Source organism: Trachurus japonicus, chromosome 21, assembly GCF_045865225.1.
Source record: "Trachurus japonicus isolate A0001 chromosome 21, Traja_1.0".
Lineage (NCBI taxonomy): Eukaryota > Metazoa > Chordata > Actinopteri > Carangiformes > Carangidae > Trachurus > Trachurus japonicus.
The window spans coordinates 13,895,607-13,914,473 of NC_140927.1; the positions used below are offsets into that span (position 1 = coordinate 13,895,607).

Below are 18,867 nucleotides of genomic sequence, written 5' to 3' on the forward strand. Positions count from 1 at the left end.
CCTACGTAATTCGTTCTTTATAAATGTTAATATTGAGTTTTTGTTTATCTTGAGAAGAGCGTATTTACAAGTAAACAGCATACGCCAAGCTCTTCGCCGCAGAGACTGGAGAGAGAAAAGAAAAATCCCCATGTGAACCTAGACCTACAACTGTGCAGAGTGATGCAGCAGTGTGGTCAGGTGAGCAGCGTAGCAGCAGTTGTCTGCCTGATGCCTGAGCGAACTACAGTTGTAGGCTTTGCTGCATTCGCTTACCTCACTGAAACAGGAATAAGCATGTTTTGATAATGTTGTAACAAGTGACTATGAGATACCGTAGACACAGATTTATTAAAACAAGCAAATTAAGCCTCTAGAGACATTTTTATGGCTCTGAATTGTGATAAATTGTTTCAATTAATGTCACTTGCAGCCCACTGCTGATCTCAGCTTGGAGCTAGTTGCTCAAGCTGGTACTTGCATAACAAAATTGAATCTCCAACCAAACTGTCAGAAGTTTAGTTGCATTGTGGGTAATGTATGTGCAACATTTTGACACAAAGGAAGAGTACATGAAGTACCCCCGGCTGCAGGTGCTCCAAGCCCTTAGTTACATGACTATACCTTTTACTCCTCTTTCCTTTCCCTCCACTTGCAGTTGAAGACACCACCAATCTGCCTCCCTCTCCTCCCCCCTCACCTGCTGCAGAGCACTTTGGTCCTCTGGAACAAGGTAGGGCCACTGTGTTTATGAGAGTATTGTGTCAAATGGAGAGGAGTGTGGTTTCCTTCTCTCCCATGACGGTAGCTGTAGAGGTTTGTGGTCGCCAGCACATTGATGTGTGTTGGCTCTCAGGGTGCTGCTCCTCAGCCCGCCCTGTCTCAGGACATACCCAACGTCTAGGGAGCAAAAACTACACATTGATACCTTCTACATATCAGATTTGCTAAAAGCAGGAACATGTTTTCCATTTTTCAGACATCCATTTCTTCTGAAATCCTGCTTCCTCCTCCTCATTGTACATCTGGTACAGATACAACTTGTATCTTCATTGTCATCACCATCTTTCTCTTAATGACAGAAAGCCTCACATGCATGACCACCTTGTTACATTGAGTGCACTCCTCTTTTTTTCATCCCCCACTCTGACCTCCACACCTCGCTGTCTTTCCACACACTAATATGACAGCCAATTTAGGTAATCCTTCAACTTCTTGTTGTTTGTCTTTTTCAGTTGGTTAATGTCTTGTGTTTTGTCAGTCTAAACATAGTGTTGTGTTTTTTCGTCAGTCTTTTTGTATGTGTTTTTTTGGGGGTGTGTGACTACAGATCAGAGCAGTTTAAGCACCCTCCAGCTGAAGCTAACCATCTTTTATGGCTAAGACTGAGGTCTAATGACAAAAAACAAAAACAAATAGTAAATTAACTAGTATGATAAATCCATAGGACTATGTAGAAATGTAATCAAGGTTTACTGAATCATCCTAGTGAGCTAGCCTGAATTGGTGTACTAGCTCGGAGGTAAACGGTTTGGTAGCCTTTTGGTGTTACAAGGTTTAGAAAGCTTGGTTCATAAATGGATAAAGTAGCTCATTTACCTACAATTAATCCTTAACAGAAATTGTTCTGTGTTTCTTTATATATCACTTCCCAATTTTATTTTGGACTATGCAGTAATTCTTGTGCAGCTGCTTGCAAGAAATAGTTGCAGCTACAACTAAAATTCCTGTCTGCTTTATGCTTTGCCTTTCTGTATACGTCAAATGTAATGAGGCGTGTCTGTAGGGTGGGCCAGCCATGCACCAGATACAGACAGTCTCTTTTGCCGCTTGTACAGTTCAGATCGTAGAGGTTAGTACCTGGCTGCATACTCAGGTGACTGTGTTCTTGTTCAGATTGAGCGTTAGAGGTTCAGTTATCGCTGTGTCATTAAATGTGCAGATATGATACAACAAGTAGGTGCTGAAGGGCTTGGTCACCTCAGGGTCAGGTGGTGGACTTTTGAATATACAGTACTGTAACCTTTTTAGCTATGCAGAGGTTTTTCAGAAGGTGTCTGAAGAGCTGTGTAGAGGTTTGGCAAAACATGTGCCACTGATTTTGTTCATACTGGAACTAGGAACTAATGCTATTTTAATATCAAAGCTGTTAGGTAGTCTTTCCTTACTTTTTCATTGTAAGTCTTGTATTAATATTTGATCATTCATTTGTGAAGCATTTTGTGTTGATATCTCCACCAGACAGATTCTGCTGGTGTCAGAGTATGGCTGGCCCCGTGAACTTTTGAGTTGCATGTCATTGTCTCCTTGTCAGTGTCCTGTGTGTGTTACGTTTCTCTTGCTCTCAATCAAATCTCGTCCTCTTCTTGCATCCCCCTCTCTGGCGACTCTCTGTTTTTGTTGCATATGTTAAATTTGCCTCTTTTTTTTTTGTTCTCTCCTTGAGCTTTATCTCCCCTTTCACTGCAAAAAATGTCCATCTTTAAATGTTACTTATTGCTTTATTAGGGAAATAATCTAAATATAAAAACAATATAAATATTTTTTTATATTAGAAATTGGAGGATCACTCCTGTCTCTAGATAAACTATTGATTAAATATTATAAATAAAAAGATACAGATTAGATATGGAATATAAATCATTTCAATAGAACCACACAAATATCTTGCTTCCATTCCACAGAATTTCACTTTCTTTCTCAGTGGATGCAAAAAAGAAACCCTTAATGCACAAACTGAATGAGTATGTTGTAACAAAAAAGGCTATTGTGACTATTAACTATTTAAAAGGTCAAAAATTAAAATAAAACTCAAAAAGTATGCAAACGTGTCAGCTTTATAGGCATTCAGTGAATATTTTCAAAGAATCAATCACTTTTGGAGTGGACATTCTTTGGTGTGTCCTCCATTTTTGTTTTTCTTTTCTTCTTTGTTTTCCATTGTGTTTTTCCTCCTCTTCACTCTCTCTCTCTCTCTTCAGTCTGTGTGTCCAGATTTCCCTGCAGTTCTTCTCCTTGTGTCTGTCTTGTTTGTAGATGTAGGGGATGAGGAGGAGGCGGGCCCTCTGCGCCGCTTCCAAAATTCTCGGGAGAGGTGCAAGTTCCTCGCCCCCTCCATCTCAGTTTCCGTGCCCGAGGACGACCCCTACCACTCCGACGAGGAGTACTATGAGCACCCATTGTTCAGCCCAGAGTGGACGCACTCGGGCTCTCGCCCCACAGGGCAGGCCGTGGCCTTTAGACAGATTGAAGGTGAACCACGCATGGTTCCTCTTTGCCATCCCCCCCCCTCCATCCATGCTCTCTTTCTTTCTCTCCTTTCTCCTTTTAACACCAATTCCCTCTTCTGTGATTTTGACCTCCTCCTTCCATACCTCCCTCCCTCCGTCCTTCCGTCTATCCGTCCGTCAGTTCGTCTCTTCGTCTTTTCGTCCGTCTGTGTGTGTGTTTGTGCGTCCTTGTGATGTTTGTTCACTCAAAATCTGAGCAATTTCATATTTGTTTAACAGTCATATTTCTTTTCTTTTTTTTTTCATTTGTTTATTCACTCAAAGCTGTTGCTACCTGTGGTTGCCATGTCATAAAGTCCGACACATAGCAGGGATGTCTCTAAAGCAGGACAATGTTTTATTGTGATTCAGTCAGTGGACACAGGACACTACAGTTCTCACCAGTAAGACCCCAGGCTTGACTTTTAAAAATTTAAATGATTTAAAGCCCAAAAGGGTTTTATGAATATCTCAGAGACATTCTGCATGCCTGATAACCTCTGCACTCAAATTTCTATTGACGAATCATCTCCCAGAATTGTGCTTTGGTTCATTCCTCAAGACTTCTCCTCATCTCTTTAATAATGCTGCACCATGTCAGAGCCTCTATACTCATCCCTAGTTACTCACATTACTCGCACACTATGGCAACAACCAAGACTTTCAGCTCCACACACTCACCAGCACCTAAATCCACATAAACTATTACATTAGTATACATTACTATATTAGTTATTACGCTAGTTTTTGGGGGGTTTTTATGGTCTCCGAAAAAAAAAAAAACAAGATACAGGATGCTTCTTTTTAAAAGTGTTTACCCAATTACATCAACAGAACCAAGGAACTAGATGTGTTCCACTAGGCTGACACAAGTAACCAACATGGCCTTCTCTTAGGTCTCTGTTGCCTCCATAACAATCAGTAACACTGCCCTCTCCCACTGAATACACTGATAGACCTCAACTCCTGCAATACCTCTGTCTCTAGCAACTGGATGAGACACATAAAAACAGTATCGAAATGAGTGTATAGTACATGTATATGCCAGTCCTTTTATCAATCTATGTATTCATTCATTAACCATGTGGCAAAGAAGATATTTGTAAAGCCAATGTCATTGACCAGGTTGCAGCCATGGAGTGTGGAAGAGAATGAGAGAAATGAAAACTGTTTTTTTTAAAACAGATTATTGATTATACAGTAAATACAGATAAGAGAAATAATATTGCCTTGAAGCTATATATTGATATAGATTCCTTACACACTCTGTACACTAAGCACCCAAGGTAGAAAAAAAACACTAACTGTAGTGCACCAGCATTCTGTACTTTATGTGTAATGTACCTTTATGTGTGAGCAGACTAGCACTTTAGGTCATCTATTCCCAAAGCTGAAAGTGTCCCATCATAAGTTGTGTTCTCACATAACCCAAGTCTGTGTTGCCTGTAGTCTTAATGTTTCCCCCTCTCACCTTGTTTTTGAGAAGAAGAGACCATGGAGGCTCTTACAGCTGAATACGAGGAGGAGGTGGAAGAGGAGGAGGAGGAGGAGAGTGCAGAGGCAGCAGAGTCCGAGGCAGCTCTTGATGAGCAGCAATGGAGTGGGGAAGAGCCTGAGCTGGACAGCCCCCAGGCAGACTCCTTAGAGCAGGCAGAGGCCATAGACGAGGCTCAGGACCTAGACCTGGAGCAGGTCGAAGCAGTTAGTGCTGCTGCAGAAAGCGCTATGGACAGAGAGGAGGAGGAAGCAGAGGGTGAGGAAAGCCCTGAGACAGGTGTGTCCTGCCCTCTGCTCTCCCTGCCTGCATGTTACCGCATTGTCCACTGTATAAAAACACCAGTGTCAAAGGGAACCCATAAGCATTATAACATAAACATTGTAATTCAGGTGGAATGGCAAATAACTCTGCGCTCTGCTGCGGCTGCAAGGCAACACAGGCTTGTTGGTGAAAAGAGTCACATTTATTTAACCTAACCTGATTTGATCGTGTGTTATATTTGCGCTTGCATTTTTATTTTTCTCGCTGTGGTCGTTGAGGCCGGGCATTTCGTATTGGTATGATAAACTTTTGCTGAACGTGGTAGTGCTTTTTGTTACCGCTACAAGCTTACAGGTTCCTCATTATATCTACATATGGCTTGGTGCTGGTATGCTGGTGCTATGCACTTTACCAAGAATCATTATTATTACTATCATTATATTGTGTACGTGTTTTGCAGGGGATTTTGTGTTGGCTGTCTCATGTTCAGTGTGTTACAGTTAGAATTAGATCCATTTCTCACTGAATGCGTTATTTTATCAGCAAAATTCAAAGTCATTATCGCCTTTTGTTTGTTTTGTCACTGTCAGTTGGTGACAGCATGCAGCATTTCTCTGTCATCACCAGCAGCGCTCTACTAAAATTCCTTTTATGATGCAGTGACATTTGAACGTCACTATTAGACCTTAAATTAATTTGATTTTAACAAAACACTCACAAATCAACTGAAAAAGATCTCAAAACATTTCCTTACACTTTCCTACATGACAGAAATGCTAGTTCTCTTTGTATCTGATGTTTTGAAGAGTTGCATGGATATCCATCATCCCATCTGTTATTGCTTGTTTCCCATAAATCAGCATCACAGTTTCCTCATGCCGGTTCCGTCACATACCATGCCATATTCTCATCCATCTGTGACTTGGTGGACCCCATAATCCCGCCGTACTTCTTCAGTGATGGCCGTATCATTGTGCTGTAAGTTTCTGAGGACAGCTTTGCCTGTTTCTGTAATAACGGCTTTCCAGGTCCTTGCCTCAATATTATATCCCACTCGCAGCATGCCCAAGCAATGCTTTTCTATGTTGATCAAAACAGCAAACTTACAGATGTCCTTTCAGCTTTGAAGATGGACTCAGACAAGCAGGAGAGTGGGTCCATGAGTCCAGACAGCATTGGATCAGAGAAACGCCCAGAGGAGTTTTTTGAGCCCCAGATCCAAGGGTTCTTTGCTGGTGAACGGGTTGTACCAGAGAGCCCCACCATGGATATGCCGTCCTTTGTACCTCAGAATGTTCAAAACCAAGCCAAAGAATCAGCCAAACCACTCATGCTACAGCCTACGTATGGTGAACCCATCACAGTGTCAGAGAAGCAGCCATCAGTGGAGGTGGTTGAGTTGAGCAGCATTGGTGCAACTTCTGACTTCTCTTCAGTTGGAGTCAAAGTTCAAGGAGGAGACTCAGCAACAGAGGCAAGAGACAGATCTGGCATGTCGGCATATTTTGAAACATCGACTATAGAGGCTGATGAGAGTAAGGGCGAGGGTTATTACGAACTCAGCAGAGCTGGTGAAGAGAAGAGTACAACTGATTCCAGCTCTCAGGAGATCAGTTACAGCACGCTAGCCGAGGCCCAGGATAAAAAGGAAACCAAAAAAAGTACAGCGGGTGACACAGCAGTGTTCACACCCCCTGACAGGAGTAATGAATGTCGGCTTTCCCCAGGTAAACTGGCCTTAGAGCAGAGGAGTTACTCTCTTAACATTACCATTGGAGCATTGGATCAGAGTGGCCAAGGCAGACCTAGGAACTTCTCCCCACTGGCCACAGATATCATGTCATACACCAGTGGAAGCCTAGATGAGTCAGCAGACTACCTCCCAGTCACTACACCCTCTGTGGATAAGCCTCCAGCCTTCCCTCCGCTCATCCTGGAGACTGCAGCCTCCATAACTTCAGATTCCTCATCCCCTCCAAGGACCGCTGAGTTAGTTTCAAAACCCGGTGCTGAACCAGAGTCTCCAGAATCACCACAGCCCTCTAAGAACAACTATAAAAATGGTACAGTGATGACACAAGACTTGCCTGAGATGCTGGACCTTGCCGGTACCCGTTCCAGACTCGCATCAGAAAACACTGACCCGGAAATTACCCGCAGAAAGTCGATCCAAGCTGATGTCCCTGCCTTTGCTGATGACCCACTGGCCAGTCTAGTTTCAGGAGAACAGAGTCCTGGGGCTAGGAAAAGTGACAGCCAGTTAGAGGAAATGGGCTATTGTGTGTTCAGTGAATATTCAGGGCCCATGCCATCTCCTGCAGATGTGTTTAGCCCAACAAATGCTTCTGCACAGGCCTTCACCCCCTCTGTTCTGGAGGAGAAAGTGGCAGAGCAGGCAAGAAAATTAGCTGTCAGGGACACATCTATGGAGGATAAGAACCAGTCAGGAGTGGCTGACGCCACTGAAGAAACAGACCAGAAGCAGGCAGAGAGAAAAGGCTCTGTTGACGAAAAAGGCAAAGAGATTGCAGATGGTCAGCCGTCTAAACCTCCACCTTTCCAGCAAGCCGAGTCTTTCGTTACACCAACTGTCACAGTGACTCTAGAAGAAGGAGGAAGGTCAGCGAGTGAGACTGAACGACAAGCCAGTGGAGAAGGCTCAGCATCCGAGACCGAGATTGCTGATTATGAGAGGCAGATCCGCAAATTAGAGATGGAGGACAGGCCTCTCAGTTTAGAAGAGGAACGAGAACTTCAGGAGCTACGAGAGAAGGTGAAGCTGGTTCACCAGGAGGCCTACGAGGAAGTGGATGCTGAAGATGTGTACCAGCTGACTGGTGTGGCCAAGGATCGAATTGCTAGGCCTGTCAAAACTTCACCTGCTTCCTCTGTGGAAAGCAACATCGACGATGACAAGCTGCTCTCCCCCGTGCTCTCACCTTCCAAGCTGAAACAAAGAGAGGTTTATGGCTCCCCCAAAAGAACACCTTCACCTGTGTTAGGAATAAACAAAGAGGAAAAAGTGAGAGAGGAGTTAGAGAGAAAAGTAAAAGAAGAGCAAGAGAGAGAAGCAGCTGAGAAAAAGCAAAAAGAGGAGGCAGAGAATAAAGTCAGGGAAGAGGCAGAAAAGAAAGAGAAAGAAGAGAGGGAAAGGAAAGAGAAAGAAGAGGCAGAGAGGATACTGAGGGAAGAGAAAGAACGTAAGGAAAAGGAACAGAAGGAGCAGGAAATGAAAGAGAAATTAGAAAAAGAGAAGAAAGAGAAAGAAGAAATCGAGAGAAAAGAAAAGGAAGAGAGAGAAAAGAAAGAAAAAGAAGAGAGGGAAAAGAAGGAGCATGAGGAGAGAGAAAAACTGGAAAGAGAGGAAAAAGAAAGAATAGCGAAAGAATTGAGGGAGAAGGAAGAGAAAGAGAAAATAGAGAGAGAGCTAAAAGAGAAGGAAGAAAAGGAAAAGAAAGAGAGGGAACTTAAAGAGAAGGAAGAGAAAGAAAAGCTAGAGAGGGAACTAAAAGAGAAGGAAGAAAAAGAAAAGAAAGAGAAGGAAGAAAAAGAAAAGCTTGAGAGGGAACTAAAAGAGAAGGAAGAAAAAGAAAAGCTCGAGAGGGAACTAAAAGAGAAGGAAGAAAAAGAAAAGCTTGAGAGGGAACTAAAAGAGAGAGAAGAGAAAGAAAAGAAAGAGAAGGAACTAAAAGAGAGGGAGGAGAAAGAAAAGAAGGAGAAAGAACAAAAAGAGAAGGAAGAGAAAGAGAAACTCGAGAGGGAACTAAAAGAGAAGGAAGACAAAGAAAAGAAAGAGGGGGAGGAGAGAGAAAAAATGGCTGAGATGGAGAAAAAGGTTGCAGACCAGCCTGAGGAGAAAGAACAGCAACCAGCGGCCGCGACTCCTGCTCAGAAAGAAGCTGAAAAAGCCGTGGCGGCAGAGCAGAAGGAAGAGGGAGTAGTGGAAGACGAAGAGAAAGCCGGAGCAGGAGCTGGGGCGGCCGGAGCGAAGGAGATCCCAGAGACTCGCGCTGCCATCGAGTCCGTGGTGACGGTGGAAGACGATTTCATCACCGTGGTCCAGACCATCGATGAGGCGGAGGAGCCGGGACACAGCGTTCGCTTCTCGGCTCCACCCGAGGCCCAAGCCGTCTGTGTCGCTGGCCAGAAGGAGGAAGGGGATGAGGAAGAGGAGGAGGAGGAGGAGTCCGTGGAGTTAGCCCAGGAGGCGGACATGGAGGCTGCCAGTCTAGAGGAGGTGGGTGAAGTTCCTGAGACCCCTTCGTCCCCCCAGAAGGACGCCCAAACAGGTGAAACAGAAGAGCCGACAGAAAGCTACGATAGAGATGAGACTACGATGGACGACTCCATCCTGGACAGCTCCTGGGTTGACACACAAGGTGAGCTCTCTTAGTGGTTTACACATTTTTCCCCTTTTCCCCCTTTTCAAATAAAATCCTGTTTTATGTTTTACCATGTCCTGTTTTTCCACATTGCAGATGACGATAAGAGTATGCTAACAGAGCAGATTGAGCCTTTGCCCAACGTGCCCAGCCCAGTCAAAAAGCCGGCTGTGGCCCCCACCAAGCAGACGCAGCAAAAGAAGCCAGAGAAACAGGAGAAGCCGGTCAAACCAAAGGCTAAAGGAGGGCGGGCCAGAGGTCGAATCTCCACACCAGAACGCAAGCCTGTCCGCAAAGAACCCGTCTTCATCCCCAGAGAGGACCTCAAGAAGAAAAAAGGTTCTCGTCACTTCAGTTTCCTTTTGACTTCATGTGGTTTGTTTTTCATTTATTTTTCTTAGATTGAATAGTTTCCTACCAGCTGTTGTTAAAGCAGATATCAGTGGAATGTTTTTGTTAATATAAGTCCTAAATAGTCCTATTTTCCGTCAGCAATCACTTACATGAAGTATTTCAGCCTAAACACGAGTCTCTCCGTCACTCTGCTCTGCTGTAACCCGAGGAGAAAATTTTCCTTGTGGGATACAAGTGTTATCCAATGAGGAGAGAGAACGGCATGAAGGGCTGTGTGTGCAGCCAAGGGATGCGCGTGAATGTGGTGACGTAGCACGAGGACCAATTGATGCCTGACAAGGGCGGGGGCTGCTAACTCATGGTGCGTTCAAGGAAACTCGTACTTTGTGTTTTTCCTTCCTGTGAAGTCATACCAGTTCGATCTGGTACGAGTTCACGGGTCGGAAGTTACGAGTGGCCGTTATAGGGAACTTTCACAGACAACAGGACGGTAAAAACACGAGCTACGGGTTACCTGGAACGCTACCAAGTCGTAGTTGTGACTTGAAGCTGTAACTTACGGTTTCAAAAGCCTGCCTTGAACACAGCATTAGCCGAAACGGCCGTGCCACTGATATCTGCTTTAAGTGCAGTTCAGCAATTACTAGAACTTAAAAGGGGGGATTTTTCATTCCTCATATTTTTTTTTACATCAGCCTCAGTCTCTGCTCCCGTTTGCTTCTGACAATGACCCTGTTTCCTCTGATAATGTAGCAGTGATAAGGAAGGCTGAGCTTACCAAAAAAATGGAGACTCAATCCCAGTCCCCATCCAGGAGGAGCATGATGAAGCCAGCAGTCCGCGAGACCCGCCCCACCCAGCACCACTCCTGCCCCAGGAGGAGAACCACAGGTGACACTTTGCCTTTAGTCTGTCACACACCTGGTGCTGCAGAGTCACCAGAGGACCAGCTTCTCACTGCATTTTACCTCCACTCTCAGCTTCCGTTTGATTTCAGCTTCCATTCTGTTGTTATTGGTTTGTATTTGTCATGTAGGTTTCATTGTATTCAAACACAATAAAAAACTGACTGTCATTCTCGTTTCATTTGGTTTGATTTATTTTATTTTTCTTGTTGTTGTTTTTTTGCTCACTCATTCTGTTCCATGAAAAGTAACTTGAAAACCTCTGCATAAATGTGTGTTTCTATGTCACTACATGAGCACTGTTATATGTGCACGTGCACTTCATGTATCTGTAACCACACCTAACAGGTATACTCACTCTCATTGCAGCAACGTAAACAAATTCAAATGCTGTGTCTGAAATCACCTGTCACATTCACTCACTTCATTCTCACTAATACTAATCCTCCTATACAGCTGCACACTTTATAGTAAGAGCACGGTCCATGCCAGGTAGTGTCCTATTTAAGTTCACATTTGCACTTGTACATTTAGTGCAATTTTGGGCACAGCTTAGATTTTTCAGCTAATGTTGAATTACTCTTAATGCATCTTTATGTACCATTTCCAGCAGTGACTTTATGCGCTCCAGCTGTTTGGTGGTCTGCCCACTCCTCACATTGATATGCTTCTCATTTCTATCATTGTTTCAAATATTTCAAGCTTTCTCTGATGATCATAGTCTTTGATCATGCAAGCAATAAAACCTCTCTGACCCCTCTGGTCTTTTTAAGAATTACATATCCACTCCACCACCATTTCAACCTATGGTTGCCAAGCAACTAGTAATCCATGGTTTTGTTCTAAGGGACCTGCTACTATAAAGACTCTGTAATGCTGCTGTGTCCCAGAGGCAGTTTGCACTTCATTTTCCCCTGACGGACTGGATTCTGTGTCACTGATGATGAAAGCCCAGTATACTGCTGCATTGCCCCAATTAGATTATTTTCCAACATTGCCTTACATAATACAATATCCCCCATTCTCTGTGATATCACGCCAAATCTTTACAGAACCAAGCTCTCAAGGGGGGAGCAACTGGCACCCACAGAACATTTAATTTGTCATATAGTTCACAATGCCAAATTTTAGATCACAAAGTTGGATGCCTACATTTTTATAATTCCAAACCAAAAATCCTGAAAAGGATAAAGAAAAATATGGTACTAATCTTGCAAAGTGAAACACGTCAAAGGCTCTCGCTTCTGAAAATGAACACATTCTTCATTTTGATTTGTCTTAAACTTCTGTTTCTCTCCATCCCTCAGAGGCCCTACCAGACGGTCGCCAGCCTCTTAGTGTCGCAAGACAGTCTCGTGACAGAGCATCGGTGAGTATACTCTAACTCTGCCTGCCCAACAATGGCATAATGTGTGTCCCCTGAACCACTAAGAGAGGGGAAAAAAACTGCCAGGATTCACTGGCAAAGAGATGCCACCTATCACTGACCAGAAAACCAGACTTGCCAACATGTCTGCCGTCTCTTTCATTGTCGTTGGTGTGATACATTTCAAACCTCAACCTCTTGCTACTGACATGGAGTCACGAATACACAAGCTTCCTGTGTGCATCGTCGGTGCATGAACTGAAACAATACCACATTAATAATGCAGAATAATTATCTCTAGAATTAAGATTCATTAAAAATCTGTCAACATATTTTTCTCTTGTGGCCTCCAGAGCAACCTACTAATCTGTTCAGATAAACACATCACATGCAGTTTAAACAAGTCTCCCCTCTTTCTCAATCCTAATCTCTGCACCAAAAACAGCACACTGCATTCTATATTAACGCCACTTTTCCCTCCTATTTTAATGAAAAATATTTATATCGTTCGGTTGCTGTTGCTTTTTGTTTGCTATTGTTGCCTTGTTTAATGGGTTTTTTGCACAAGTAGATAAGACAGATCCATTTAGAGTGTTGTTGTTTTTTTTTGCTGAGTGGGTGTTGAATCACCCTGTGACATTTCTCCAGCGGCTGTGGTCGTGACTCCATTTTACTCCTCCACCATGGTAATGACAGTTATTGTGACTAAAATAACACAGTTTCTGCATTTCTTGAATGTCATGTCATTACTGCATACTGTAAGTGTATTCTGTGACTTTGAGCCCACATCATATTCCACTTTTGATGCACACTCTCTGTTTACAGTCTACAGATACATCTCTAACTGCGGATAGCAGTGAAATCTTGCATGTGCATGGTGAACAGAACTGTGCAGATTCTTTGTCTTTTGTTTTCATTATCACAGATCAACATTGTTTTTTCTGTTTCCTTTATGACGTGTTCAGAATGACTGCATGTATGGCTGTGTTGTTGAGCTATGATTGGGTGCTAAGCACACAAGATCTGGTGTTAATATTTCATTCCTCATCACATACACGGTACTTCAGATCTTTGTGCTCTGATAATGCATGTTAAGCACTTTTTTTTCTCCCACCATTCTCTTTCCATCCTGGGTGTGTCCTGTATTTTGGTGCCATGCTACTCACCCACCCGATGCCATCATTGTACCATCTCAGTGCCATTTCCAGCGTTTGCCACTAACAAAGATCCCCACCTCCATATCCAGAGTGACTTCATCATTAGATAGACCTCGCCCTGCCTCAGCAGAGCCTCTAGGCTCCCCAATCTTACAAAGATTCATAGCCAAGGTAGGTGTTTGGTATAGCAGAACTGTAGCTGCAGGTCTGAAGTTCTGGAGATCTGAGCAGACCATTATTATGATTTGTTCAAAACGTACTTTCATTTTGTCATATTGTGCACTTCACCTCCAACGGAGCTGCTGCCTCGGTCTGAGAAATCCTGTCTTGTCCCTGGTGTGTGCCAACAGGACGGCGGATCACGGAGCCCAGACAAGAGGTCCTCCCTGCCACGGCACCACGGCTCCATCCTGAGTCGCCGTGGCTACCACGACCAAGAGGAGAGCTCCACCTCCATCACCAGCTCCGGCTCCACGGCTCCCCGCAGGCCCACATGTAAGCTGCAGCTCCTCTGATCAAGTCACATTATATAGGTGGCATTAGAAAGCCTAAAGCTAACATCTGATTCAACCAATATAACTTTTCAGAAGACTCTCCAAAACTTACTGTGATCATTTACATTTGAATACATACATATTAAGCTTTCAGATGAATTATAAAACATGCTCCCAGCAAGATAAGTGGGCATCTATTACTGTAGTTCAAAAGCCTTTTTTACATTTTTTGATTATTTCAACAAGACCTGCCTTCAGTGTGCATCAAACGTCTTTGAAGGTTGATAGAAACACACATTTCTTTAGCACAGATCCAGGTGAATGCATGTGGGATTTAACTGCTTGTAAATCGGCCTTTGTTTCTTCTTCTTTGTTGTGCCTTAAATCTTTCCTCTCTTGCCTTCTGTAGCGTTTCGCACTGAGATGAGGGCAGAGCATAGGACAGGACGAGCCCCTAGTATGACAGGTAGAGGGGATTTTCTATACCTCTGTTTGTGTGATAATAGCTAAAAATGTTTTTTACAGGATTAGTGCAACGGATTTTATTAGGTTGTACAAGTCTTCTTAGTAAATTGGTACAAAACATCTGTAATGATAAGTTGTTATTATAAAATGCATGTTAAATAATTTTTCTTGCAGTGACAGGATTTTATTATACAGGGTTAACCCTTTCACTTCTTCCAACCAGCTACCGAATCAATGCGCTCCCGTTCCGCTCGCAGTGGCCACTCCACTCCCCGCACTCCTGGCTCCACAGCCATCACCCCAGGGACCCCTCCCAGCTACTCATCATCCTCAAGGACCCCCGGAACACCTCGCTCCCTCAGCTTGATTTCCCAGGAGAGGAAGGTGGCCGTAGTCCGCACCCCGCCAAAATCGCCTGCAACCACACCCAAGCAGCTCCGCATCATTAACCAGCCACTGCCTGACTTCAAGAACGTCAGGTCCAAGATCGGCTCCACGGAGAATATCAAGTACCAGCCCAAAGGAGGACAGGTGACACTCTTCTTCCACACTTCCTCCCAAAACCTGTTGCTTTTTGACTTAACTAGCCTTTTATTGATATCATTTCTGCAGTGTTGCGTTCTTCTTTTATCTGGTTGTCATGTGTTTCACGCTTTTGTTCTACCTGTCTCTGTTTTACAATGTTAAAGACAGAAACTGTCATTGAGTTTTTGTTAGTGCAAGTAATATGTAAATATGAAGAATTTGTGTCAGTTTCCCCAAAGGTCCATAACACACAAACCAGCCATTATATTAAAACCAGTAACTGGTTTCAATGTAGTGGCAGATTGTTGTAGATGTAGGCTATACAATACAGTAGACTATACACCACTGGTATGCTCTAAGGACAATATTAACAGTTGTGTTAATGTGTCTTTTTGTGTAATGTCTTCTGCCTTAATTTCTGCTTTGATATGCTTATTTCCCATGGCCCCTCTGTCCCACCTGTGTCACACTCATAGTCCTCTTTAGTCTTTTAGCCCCTGCTTTCTACTGCTCGGCCTCCAATCATCCTGCTGACTCACCAGTAGAAAAGAACAGTGAGTTAAGAAATAATAGTGTTCTGTGGAAGAAAACAATTTAATTCTCACACATACTAGGAAAAACTGAAGGAAGTAAGTTTCACCGGACCCTCAAAGTTCAAGGGACTTTCATAAAACAGTGATTTAAAGTTTTTACACACACTAAGTTTATTGTTTGATTTACCAGTCAGTAATTAACTCACACTGGTGTCCCTATATGCAACTACAAGTAGCTATTTGTAGTATATGAGTAAAGCTCAGTGAAGTGAGTTGAGCATGTAGCTGGAAAGCAGATGTATGAACCAAATCAGTACTAAAAGTTGACAATATCAGTTTAACATTTCTCACATGACAAGAGTGAGAGCTGTCCATGTTACTGTGTTAAGTGAGTAGCAGTTGTTTTTATACAACTAAGGCAGTAGGTGCTCCATCAGGGTGCCCGCAACTTAACATACAAACAGAACAACCAAATGTGTCTCAGGTCAGATGACCGTTTCCATCCATGGATCATCGGATGAAAAGTAACAATCTCTATGATGTCAGATTTGTAGTCATGTCATTACTCTCATGCCTCTTAGGCTTCATTCAAATTTCAAAATATACGTGAGCTCAGTCTGACGTCACATTGAACGTCAAAACAGTGAGCAGCGTTTGTCCCCATGGCTCTGTGAAGTGAAGGCAGCACTCCAGCAAGAAAATCTGCATTTCAAATCTCGTTTTCCACAAAATTTGCATTAGCAGCGTGTTTTGGGAGCGTGTATCTTACAGTTTGACAAATATCTTGTTCTGAAACACAAAGTCAGCACTGCAACAGGAAGCACAGTAATGAAAACAGCAATGTGTCTGTAGCCATCAGCTCTTACAAGCCTCCACTGATGATCTGATTAGGAGTCTAAGCACTTGGCTGACATCTTTATGACTTGCCAGGTCGCTGCACTGCTCTGTGCAGCCAGCCACAAAATAGGGAGGGATCATGTTCCAAATGCCTCCCTGTCATCTGCAGGAGAAACGGCCCGAGTGGAGTCTCTGTGCATGTGTGCATGCGCGCTTCTGTGTGCTAGCATGCATGCTGGGTTGTAATCGGCGACAATGCTAAAGCTGGTAATGCTGTGCTTTTCATGCAAATCTCTTTTGGGTGAGAGCTGCGCAGAGTGTAAGACAGATGACAAGTTGCCTCTTTAATCTTACAAATCTTTATTGCCAGCTTTTACTTTGGGTATGTGTGTGTGTTTCTTTTAGGATCTTGCAGCAAAATGTCACACTATGCAGTTTGACTCATTATGAGGGTTAAACTTGACAGCCCAAGTAATCCAGTGTTCCCCATGAAGTGCAACATGGGGAGATGTTTGACCTGAAGTCTTGTAGCTGTGGTCCATGATCAGGTCGTTTCTGCTTACTGTATGTTTGCCTGTGAACATCTGAGACGACCAAGGGTTCCCTCTTTAGTAGATACACACATTAATTGAATTATTGAATTATTTCCTACGTAATAACTAGTAACCTTAAAGGGATACTTCACCCAAAATTGATAATTCGCCAATTTTCGTTGTTAGAGTGCCTATCGTAGTAAACCATGAATGTAAACACGGAAGAACATTTCGTAACAAATCTCGCGCATGCGCACAAACATCAATAGAGCCACTGGGAGCTACTACTACAACAAGGCTAAAAACAGAGATCAAATTATTTTTTTCGAACAACTTTTTCATGTTGGGGCTTCAGGACACTTGGGTCAGTACGGACAAGCAGTATGGAGGTATTTGGATGTTTGATAGTATGTGTTTTTGGACGATTCAAAAGTGAGCACTATCCGCCGCCATTATATGAAAATTTGTTGCCAGCCGGACCCCCCCTGGAACTCCAAAAGCGTTTTGATGACTCCGAAAGTTCTCCAAACCGTTCGTTAGCATGACAATGAGTAGAACATTGGTGAATTATCGATTTTGGGTGAAGTATCCCTTTAAAGTTAACTATGAGCTATCAGTGATGCGGTTTCGGCTAAGAGAGAGTCATGTGGTTAATTAATACAAAAATGATTCAAGATTTTAAATAATAGACATCACCAGCAGTCAAGTGTGAACACCCTCCAAAGAACATTCTTTACCTTTTTCATAAAAGCATTAAGTCAAGTTTTTTACATTGTTGCTAGTTGGAGTAGGGTGATGTTGATTCAATTTTCAACATTCAGTCTCTGATTCCTCAGTATGCTTTTCCTTTTGGGTATACAATAGTTATTTTAAGACTAAGAGTTGCAGCCCATGCAGTTACAAAATTGGGAACATGAAGAAGCTGGTTGAGTCATGGTCCTCATCCCACCCACTCGTCTGTCTTGTGTCACTCGTGACTGAAATAATCCCGAATTGTCCATCAGCAGCATACAGCTATTGTCACACAATGAGCTCCTATTTCCACAGTGTGAAAAACACCCTCATGTCTTTCAGTTGGATTTCAGTTCAGATGATAAAATCCTGCACGTTTGATGTGCAATATTTTAGTCCCATATAAAGCACAAGTGATAGTACTGTACCTCCCTCCTCACCTTTGATAGTCCCCAGCAGGTCCAAGTAGTTCCTTCCTGTACCCAGCAGCTCCTGTAGTGAGCCTCACCCAGACACTGACCTGTCCGTTGATTGTCCTTATAGAAGCACAAGGACCAAAGTATGCCAACAGAGGCCAAACACAAGGCCTCGTGGATCTGGAAGTCAGTGCTGCGCCTCATCTCCGTCACTCTGTGTCTGTCTGGGGCACAGAGTGTCACCTGGACCCAAGACCTGCTGGTACACATCAGCACTGTTACCATGTGTTTTAGAGCCTGGATGAGCGTGCACCACTGAAATAATTAGATACATTAATATCAGGAAAAATGATACATTTAAAGGACTATTCTTGATTTATTAAATAAAAAAAAGCAGGAAAAAAAATCTACAACACAGTTTTTCAACCCCATTCATTTACACAGAGTTTTACATATTTAATGAAGTCGAAGCTACAGAACAGGAGATGTTCTGTCTCTCAACTATAACTCAACTATAAGTTAAGACAGGCCGATGTCTACATAAATGGTTTGACATAAGATGGCAAGAATCTATTACTTCATTATAGTAACATTTATAAAATGTATAAAAAATATTGATTATTACAGATATGTAACGTATGCTTAGAAATTTATCTTTCACCCAAAGCCTGTATTTATTCCAGTTGCACAGCCCATGACCCATAGTTTTCAAGAAGTAGTTTTCAACAGTTTTGAAATACACCAAGTTTCCGGGCTGTTTATGGAGTCAAACTTGATGGGAAGTATAATTGATTGACTGTCTATTCCAGTGGCCCATGAGCCATTATAGCGGGTGAGAAAATGAATTTTGTAGAAGCTCCACAGGTAAACACAGTAACAAAAAGCCTCAAAAGAAAACGTCAATATCCAGAGAAGGTTGTTAGAAATAGAACAGATTTTTTGAAAGTATTCCTTTCTGATTCGTCTATCGTACAACAAGCACTGAATCCCTTCCCCTGTGTAAGAGCTGCGTGCTGTCTGTGTATTTCTCCATAGAATCATATTTTAAACAAGAAGGTGGACTTTGGGCACGTAATATCAAAATGCAGTGCCGAGGATAATCTGAAGCATTCTCCTCCTGAAGACGATGTATGTACCCTGCCATCCTTACCCTCCTCAAAT

General features: G+C 43.0%; 1 protein-coding gene across 8 annotated transcripts in view; it reads left to right on the forward strand.

Annotated features, from left to right (window-relative positions):
• The window catches only part of map2 (microtubule-associated protein 2), a 96,577-nt gene that overhangs the window by 65,835 nt on the left and 11,875 nt on the right, over window positions 1-18,867 (forward strand). For 3 of the 8 annotated variants that reach the window (XM_085765831.1, XM_085765832.1, XM_085765834.1), the window contains exons 6-16: window positions 638-712; window positions 3,016-3,231; window positions 4,735-5,022; window positions 6,129-9,386; window positions 9,486-9,728; window positions 10,497-10,634; window positions 11,956-12,017; window positions 13,211-13,342; window positions 13,522-13,666; window positions 14,075-14,131; window positions 14,354-14,661. In XM_085765831.1, the coding sequence (XP_085621957.1) occupies window positions 638-712; window positions 3,016-3,231; window positions 4,735-5,022; window positions 6,129-9,386; window positions 9,486-9,728; window positions 10,497-10,634; window positions 11,956-12,017; window positions 13,211-13,342; window positions 13,522-13,666; window positions 14,075-14,131; window positions 14,354-14,661 (4,922 nt within the window). Of the gene's footprint in view, window positions 1-637; window positions 713-3,015; window positions 3,232-4,734; window positions 5,023-6,128; window positions 9,387-9,485; window positions 9,729-10,496; window positions 10,635-11,955; window positions 12,018-13,210; window positions 13,343-13,521; window positions 13,667-14,074; window positions 14,132-14,353; window positions 14,662-17,833; window positions 17,969-18,741; window positions 18,835-18,867 lie in introns of all 8 variants that reach the window. The other 5 variants (XM_085765833.1, XM_085765835.1, XM_085765836.1 and 2 more) reach the window with 3 other exon arrangements.